The 8,100-nt window shown below is 36.8% G+C and overlaps 1 protein-coding gene across 1 annotated transcript; it reads right to left on the reverse strand.

The window, feature by feature from the left end:
* Window positions 1–414: 414 nt before the first annotated feature.
* LOC131990715 (amine sulfotransferase-like) lies at window positions 415–7,135 on the reverse strand. Its single transcript, XM_059355830.1, has 7 exons — window positions 7,113–7,135; window positions 6,422–6,589; window positions 3,329–3,537; window positions 1,888–2,014; window positions 1,648–1,742; window positions 677–851; window positions 415–533 (listed from the first exon to the last, which is right to left on the reverse strand). Exons 2-7 carry the CDS (start codon window positions 6,573–6,575, stop codon window positions 415–417), a joined length of 879 nt encoding a protein of 292 aa, XP_059211813.1. The 5' UTR covers window positions 6,576–6,589; window positions 7,113–7,135.
* Window positions 7,136–8,100: the final 965 nt, after the last annotated feature.

Raw genomic sequence — 8,100 nt, forward strand, 5'->3', positions numbered from 1 at the left:
TTTCTGTCATTTCTGGCTATATTATGCTCTAAAATGCATCAACAGACTATAATAAAGTAAAACATTTTTTTAAGGCATTTTGAAATTTGAGCATTTTTGACAAAATTCAACATGTTATAGTATGAGTTTTTATTCTGTGGATCATTTATGGACATTCCAAAATATGTTGTTTTTTTGTTATTTCTGGACAAATTACGCTCTAATATGTCTCAACCATGCCTCCAAAACGGAAAAATGAATAGGTGGTTTCCAGACTATAACTTATTTGTGATATAGTCTGGCAAATTAATGCAGAAAACTAGGTAATTTTTTCCTTGCAACTGTAGAATAACACCAACCTTTTATTTTCCCTGTTTTGCAAATTGCATTTACCTAACTATAAACAGTGAATGACTTGACTGAGTGATCATGAAGTTACTGTTTGAGCTCCCATGTGAAGCTCAGAGGCAGGTCACTCATCCTCTCTGTGAACACTTGGTCAAAATACTCATTCTGGGCCACTGTGAAGTGATTCTTCCAGTCACCCGCCACACCTGGCAGAAATACACATACACAGACTTTATTAAAGCCATATCTATCATTAAAACAAAGAAGATAAAAACATAAGAGAAAGAGTTGAAGCTTTGGCTATATTTGCCTGAAAAGATCATATAGAAAAAACATGCTGGGAACAAACCTTTGCGCATGGTTTCCTTTAGGTAGCGTTCTTTTTCAACCAAATCCTTGAAGTTTGCGTTGGGGTTTGTCTTCATGTTTTTGAAGGTAGAACTCTCCACAACATCATCGATGGCTTCATCAGTCAAATCTTTCCCTAGAAAAGCACAAAGCTTCACAACTTCACTTCTGAGGTCCTGTCAAGAACAAATAAAAATGATTTTAAGTCTTCTTACAGGCATATTATAATGTATTTTGGTGTAGTGTTCACAGCATATGCATATACAGTATACTTGATAACAAGGTGCACCCAGGTTAGAAGACGCAAACCGCCTTGACTAAATTTCGCCAGGGTGTAGTTTGAAAATATGTGGCCCCTCAACATAATTCACTGCTCTTATATCATGTGGGCTTCACCCCTCCACATTGCTTCAAAACCAGCCAACCTAGATTTAAAAGTGATCTTTTCTAATGTGGACCTCGTCTATGGGAACCACCAGGTGATCATTAAAAAAGCAGCACAACCCTTACTGGTGCATCATGGACTCTGTGCTATGGGACCTGTCTTTTGTCTTTGTCCATCAGGATGACATCTTCGGTGCCAACTTCCAGGACTCTCTTCCACAAGCTCAGTCAGCATGGGCTGATCATCGGTGTTGAATTCTTGCATTGTCAAGTCGGAAACATTCCCTTTATAAGCGTCAGTGTGTAAATGTGGTAATGCAGTGTGTTTGGAGTAATGCTTTTTCAATGGTTTATTTGTGAGTGAGCTGTGCTGCCTTCATGTAGTTAAAGATAAAAGCTGTTCATCTTTATTTTTCTGGAACTTCCGCAATAGCATATGGTCAGCACTTAACCACTGTACTATACACTATATACTGCTTTTAAGTGCTAAATTAGGGAGGTTGAAATAAGGTGTAACCCAGCACGGTACAGCAAAAACAGTACAAAAAACAACTATGAAATGAAATCATAAAAAGTATGATTACTCACCTTCAACATATCTTCATAACTCATGAAAAGGATGTCCATCTGGTCTTCTTGATTGTAATATTCTCTCACATGATCAAACCACGATCCCATAAAAACTGTTACAGAATAATGACAAGCAGGAAAAATTCAGACGCACAAATGCAGTATTTCCTTCTTTTTCACAAGTTTACTCGTATAACAGTACAATGAAAAAAAATGGTGAACTAGTCTGTATCCTGTGAATATAACACCTGAACCTACCATTGCCATCAAGGAAGTCCTGAAAGAAATCTTCAAAGCTCTTTGGTTTTTCCAACATGACCCAACTGTGAGCGAAGTGATAGAGGGATACCAGGACATCCTTCGGGTTCCTCATCACATACACAACCTGAGTAGCAAATAAAAGGGGTTACTTCTCTTCTTCATAGCTTTGCAACCATATCTCGGAACAACAGCCCTTTCAAAGACTGGATTTCTGTCAATAACTGAGGAGGATTGTAAATGAACAATTATGAGGTGCTGCAGCACTTTATTTGGCCTCAGCAGTACTTTTTGGAAAGCGGCTGAGTGTTTTGGCTAAGCCCACTGGTTAGTTCCCCTCTTCCTCTGTTCCCATTTTTCATTTATCCTTTATTTATTTTCTCGAAGAATCATTGAGGGCAACCCCTCATTTACAATGATGTAGAGAGTACAGAGAAAACACAAAACAGCGCAGACAAAACACATGCAAAAACATTAAAACAGTTACAGTGAAAGGCAGAGTAATTGGTCATCATAGTTTTAAACTGGCCCATAGTTATAATTGTGTTGAGTTTGATTGAATGTTGTCAGATGTTCCAGGTAGATGCAGCAGAAAAACTGAAAGCAGGTTTTCCAAATTCAGTAGTTGTCCGGGGAACCTTGAGCATTAAGCATTAATCACTAGAGCATGTTGGATAATTACTATGTGACCAGTTTAATAAGGTGCTGAGGTATGGTGGCATGTCGCCTATCAAGACTTTATAAATGAAAAGGAGCCAGTGCATGTCTCAACTCATAGATAAAGGTGCCCATCCCACCTTGTTGTATAGAAATGCAATGATGGGTGGAGTAACTGTCACCAGTGATGAATGGGAGTGCAGAGTGATAAACAGAATCCAGTGAGGTGGACAGGTACTTTTATAGTGGCTAAACAACAGGGTTCGAATGTGACGTCAATAGTTCTGCGACACTTAAGTGATTATTCAGCTACAATTTTGACCATGACGTCAGTTACGCAACGCTGACAACAGAACGACGCGGCAAGTCCAAACAGTCGAGACATCTTTTTCCTTTATCCATCGTCTTCTCTTCTTTGGTTTCCTGTTCTTGATTTTCTCGTCTCAGTCTGCTCTGCTTATTTCCTTTTAAATGACGCTGTTATGTTGCGGTTGTGTCGAGTTCTATGTCGTCATATCCCGCCTCAACCGTATCCAATCAGCGTCAACAATCAATAGCGGCTCAGAAAAGTGCCTACCCAAGGCAGGTATTTTCTGAGCTGCTACCTGAGCCGCTAACCCGTGAAGTGGGGCGGATCCTCTCTCCCAAGCCACACCCATAGCGGCTCACAAGAGGGAAAAGTACCTAATGGAAACACGCCTATAGTGGCTGCAATAAAACTGAGACAACTCACATGAGACATACTACACACTCAATACATTCGATTTTTTTCCACAAGATATACCTTTATTCCCTTGGCCTTCACTCCATGAGGCAGCATTTCAGGGGGGATGTGTGTGCGGTAAAGCCGGGGATCTGGTCTTTCTCGATGAAAGTTGTCCACAGCGCCGCCCTCCAGCCAGGGAACCCGCACCCTGTTGGTGGAGTCTTCCACCTGGTCCGGATGTGCAGCATCCATGATCTTGACAAGAATCTGTTGCATCCATAGTGTGCCTTCACACAGAGTAGAATAGATAGTCAACCATTGCAGATCTAAGTTCATGTGTGGGTCTTAACCCTCTGAAATCTTGGGCTATTATGTCTGTTAAAAAAATCTTTACCATGCCATGTTGGTCAGTTATCAGTTTCTTCAGCGCAACCTCACCTATATATGTCCTGATAATTAATTTTCAACTTTGACTTACTTGATAAAAATTTTGAACCCAAAAGAAACAAAGGAAAAAATAAAATCTGATCTTGAAAATTATGTTTCACACAGAAATGTACATGTTGCAAATATGAACACAGGTTGCAAATATAACATATAACAGGTAAAATGAGGATAATATCTAGTTCTATATTTTTATACTAAATATATATGCCATTATCTCACTTATCTTACTTGGTCGAATATCATCAAAAAAAATCTGGTATAGAGTTTCAAGCCAGAACTTTAAAGGGAAGCTGGTTCGATGTTGCTTCATTTTTATGTCTTCAAGTCATGAAGAAGTAATGTGAAGGTGGTTTCATGGACTCCAGAGGGTTAACACTTCTATTACAATATTCTAACAATAAAAAAGTATTACTATTCTATTGTACTTTGGTAATGTTTATCATAGTGAATAAATATTGTTCAATTTGTACTTTTATTTTGATATTTCTAATTAATTATTGTCACCGAATGTCTTTTCATTTTGATCAGGTCAGCTGATCATGTGTAATGTGTTTACAGGCAAGCAATGTAACCTAGAATTACCTCTGCTCAATGCACAGCAGCTCAGCTGAACATGCATGTGAAAACTTGACAAATATTTTCTGGCAAAACGCCCATGACTAACTGCTCTGAAACTTCAAACATGTCACACATCTGTCCTGAACATGGGGTTGAATAACTTCTAGTGTGATAACCAAAATTTCCCAAAAGACTTGGCTTGGTGAGATTGTTTTGTTGACGAGACCGTAAATGGCTGCAGGTCCGGAGGGCTGCCTGGCTATGCTGCCCCCCTCCCCTGTGGCATGTCATAAGTCTGTTCATGTTTGTGAAATGTGTTTTGCTTATGTTGCTGAGGTTGTTTTTTTCCCCTCCTTTCCTCTCCTCACATGTGCTGTATTTCTCTCTCTTCATACCCTGTCTTCCTGTCCTGTTTACCTCTGTCATACTGTTTGTGTTTGTGTTTTATACGTTCGGACGGGCTGATGGCTTTTGTAAAGCACTTTGAGTTGCATTTATATGTATGAAAAGCACTATATAAATAAAGTTTGATTGATTGATTGATTGATTGATTGATTGATTGATTGATTGATTGATTGATTGACATCTAATATCATATATTACTAGATGAAATTGTCTTTTTTAATTTTATCTTTGAGTTTATTGTTATTCATGTATGTATCTTTTGGATTTTTTGTTGTTATACATTTATGTAAAGCACTTTGGCCAACCTATGGCTGTTTACAAATGCAGTTGTCAGGTAAAAGGAATGTTGTTTCAAGTCGAGACAACCGGTAACACCCGTCCTCTGTTTCCTCTCTAGGATAATGAATAGGTGACGTGGGTTTTGCAGATTGTAAGGTTTGGCCCCTGAAACTAGAATTTTTCCCAAACAGAATAAAAACCTAGCAAAATAAAAAGGTCCACAGGTTTTTTAAAAATCTACATTATATATACAGTGCTTAACAAATGTATTAGACCACCGATTTGTCCCATAGTTGTCCTAAATTAACAGCATTAGTAATTACCAAAATCATTTCTTATGTTTCTGTAAAGGTTAATACACCAGTATGTAGCTCTTTCACTGAAATTATATTTTTGATGCTAAAATATAATTGTTATTGTTAACCATGCATTTTCAAATATACTGATTTACAAAAAAACTGTAAAAATAGTAAAGTACATTAGTATTTCTTGATTAAAATGTCAAATTATAGTTATTTACTTGCATTCCTGAACAGAAAAATTAGTTTAATGGTTGAATGTTAAGCTTGACTAATTTCTGACTTCTCAGAGAAGCCCAGTGAGCCGATTCAAATCTGGGTATAAAAAGGTGAATTCAGTTTTTTATTTGCCAAATAAATAACAATAACAATTTTAGTTTTAAACAGGCTTTGGAAAGATGTCTAAAATATTATTTTTTTTCTCGATTTTATGACAGGTAGTCTAATAAATTTGTTAAGCACTCTATATACCATTATCATATTTCAATCCAATTGTTTCCAACAGTGAATTAACCCCAATATTTTTTGGGCTATTTAGATGTTCTGAATATTTTTGAAACAGGGAACAACATTTTGCCCTAAAACAAAATATTTTTAAACAGATAGGGACACAATGCAATATATATGTATTCCCAATAAATAGTTAGTTAGTTAGTTTAAATTGCCCATTTTTCTTGTTTATAGACCATTTTGCAGATGTAAACTCCAAATGTGTCCCACTTTGTTTCCTTTTGCAGAAAGGGAATGTGAAGTAACAGGAAGTTAATATGGATCTAATCTGTTGTCAAATGCAGTTCAAAGTGAACAAAGTGAATTTTCTTGTCAACCAACAATGCAACAGGTAATCACACAGAGGATTGAAATTGTGTTTCCTCCAACTCCAATGTGCAAGTAAAATATAACATACAACATATAATATACCACAAATAGTGCAAACAGACAACAACAGTGGACACAACATATACAGAAAAGTAATGGACCCATAAGTTATATCAAGAAAATTCACAGTGTGACAGTTTGAGGTATGTTATTGAGGTGCTATAAAGAATTGAAACAGAATTAAATATTTTTTCCCATGAATTAGTACCAAATGACATAGCTCTGCCTGTGGAACATAAAGGAAATTATTAGGAAGACAATATGATCCTTGCGCTTGATTAACTGTTCACTGCAAGCTACTAACCTGACTTTGGGAATGCGACCAGATAGATATCAGTAGGACGGACATCCACGTCCCGGAGAGCATCAAGGTCTTTGGGTTTTAATCCCTCCTGCACCACAAAGTTCTTCCCTTTGTGTCTGAACAGATAAGGGCTTAGTAGGTCCAGAGAATCCATCCAGTTTCAGTCAGCTTCAACAAGAGATGAAGTACACAGGAGAGTTAATGTTGTAATGTACAGACCCTCTCCCAGTTAGGTCAAAATGTCTACAACAACTGGTAAAACTGGTTCTCTATAGCATTGACAGATGGCTCCAGGGTCTCAGTTAGCATTTAACTGTGACTTTGGAGCCTGTACATACGTGTACTCTCTATGTACACTCATCATCACAAGTTCAAAGCCTCTGGTCAAACTGTTAGCTAACATTACTGATTACTAGCTGGACACAATGGCCCTCATATATCAAACAAGGTACAACAGAAAGTGAGCCTAAAGTGGCCGTACGATCATTTCTCGTAATGCTCGGCATTTATCAATATGGAGGGGAGGGTACGATCAGATCCCACATTTGTTCTCAGCTCGTGTGAGTCAGCTTGGGGTCCAAGGTTATTATAGTTAACAAATACCCCATTACCAAATAACTAAAACTAACACTAAAATTAATAAAAACTAACTAAAAAGCATTTTCCAAAAAATTAAAACTAGCAAACTCACTCTAAAAACTAACTAAATTTGAAAAAAAAAATCACAACAAAATTAAAACTAAAACTACTGAAAAATCCAAAACTATTATAACCTTGGTGGGGTCCACATGTCTTGTTATTAGACTTTTTTTTTAATGGTGCAAACCAAAGCCTGTTTAGGCTATATGATTTATCACTGAAACATCATTAAAAATAAACAGACCTTGCAACCGTGAAATTATTTAAACATGCTACTAGTCTAGGCTATTAAATGATGTTGTTGTTGTTGTTGTTGTTGTTGTCTTATGTTATCCGGTAAAAATCAAGGATGTATAAATGAAATATTCCAACCTCACTGGGAGTTGAATGGTGAATGACAGCAGCACTATTTTTCCTCCTTTTCACTTTTTATGTTGCCAAACAAAACAACTTGGTTTTGTTGCACCTCTTGGAATTTTATTCAAAATTTATTTTGGAATTTAGAGTTACTTTAAAACATTGCTTACCTCCTGCAACCAAACAGCTGTAAAAACTTTAAGTAGGTTCTTCAAATTCAAAATATTCAGAGAACTTGTTTGAGTAGGCTATAGGCCTATAACTATAAATACTTGTATATTGTCACCCTGTTAAAATAATCGCCTAACTCATTTTTTCAGGTTTTGCAGGAAACTTAAAAGACTTCACCAAAAGTGTAGCATATGACATTTATTGATCATTTCACTCAAAAAGGATGTAACAAACGATGGCTATTGGCATAGTAACAACACTGTGTGTAAAGTATGTAACTTAAGAGAAATAAATGACTTAATGTTACTTCAAAGTGTCATTAATGTTCATGACACATCCCATGTCAAGTTTATGACACGCTCATGTCACTCTTGTGACATGAGCGTGTCATAAACATGTAGACACCTTCAAAATAAAGTGTTACCATATCTTGCTTAAGTCACAAAGGCATGTTCTAAGTCCTAAATGTCTAAGTCCTAAATGTCCTAAGTCACATTTTATTTTGATTTAGG

This window comes from Centropristis striata, chromosome 18 (assembly GCF_030273125.1).
Source record: "Centropristis striata isolate RG_2023a ecotype Rhode Island chromosome 18, C.striata_1.0, whole genome shotgun sequence".
In the NCBI taxonomy this organism is placed as follows: domain Eukaryota; kingdom Metazoa; phylum Chordata; class Actinopteri; order Perciformes; family Serranidae; genus Centropristis; species Centropristis striata.

Bases quoted from the DNA above. Each gene is read 5' to 3' on its own strand.
- LOC131990715 (XM_059355830.1), bottom strand. From the start codon at position 6,575: ATGGATTCTCTGGACCTACTAAGCCCTTATCTGTTCAGACACAAAGGG. The intron at 1,743-1,887 runs GTAGGTTCAGGT...ATTCTGTAACAG, and splicing joins GGACTTCCTTGATGGCAATG to TTTTTATGGGATCGTGGTTT. The intron at 852-1,647 runs GTGAGTAATCAT...TGTTCTTGACAG, and splicing joins GTTATGAAGATATGTTGAAG to GACCTCAGAAGTGAAGTTGT.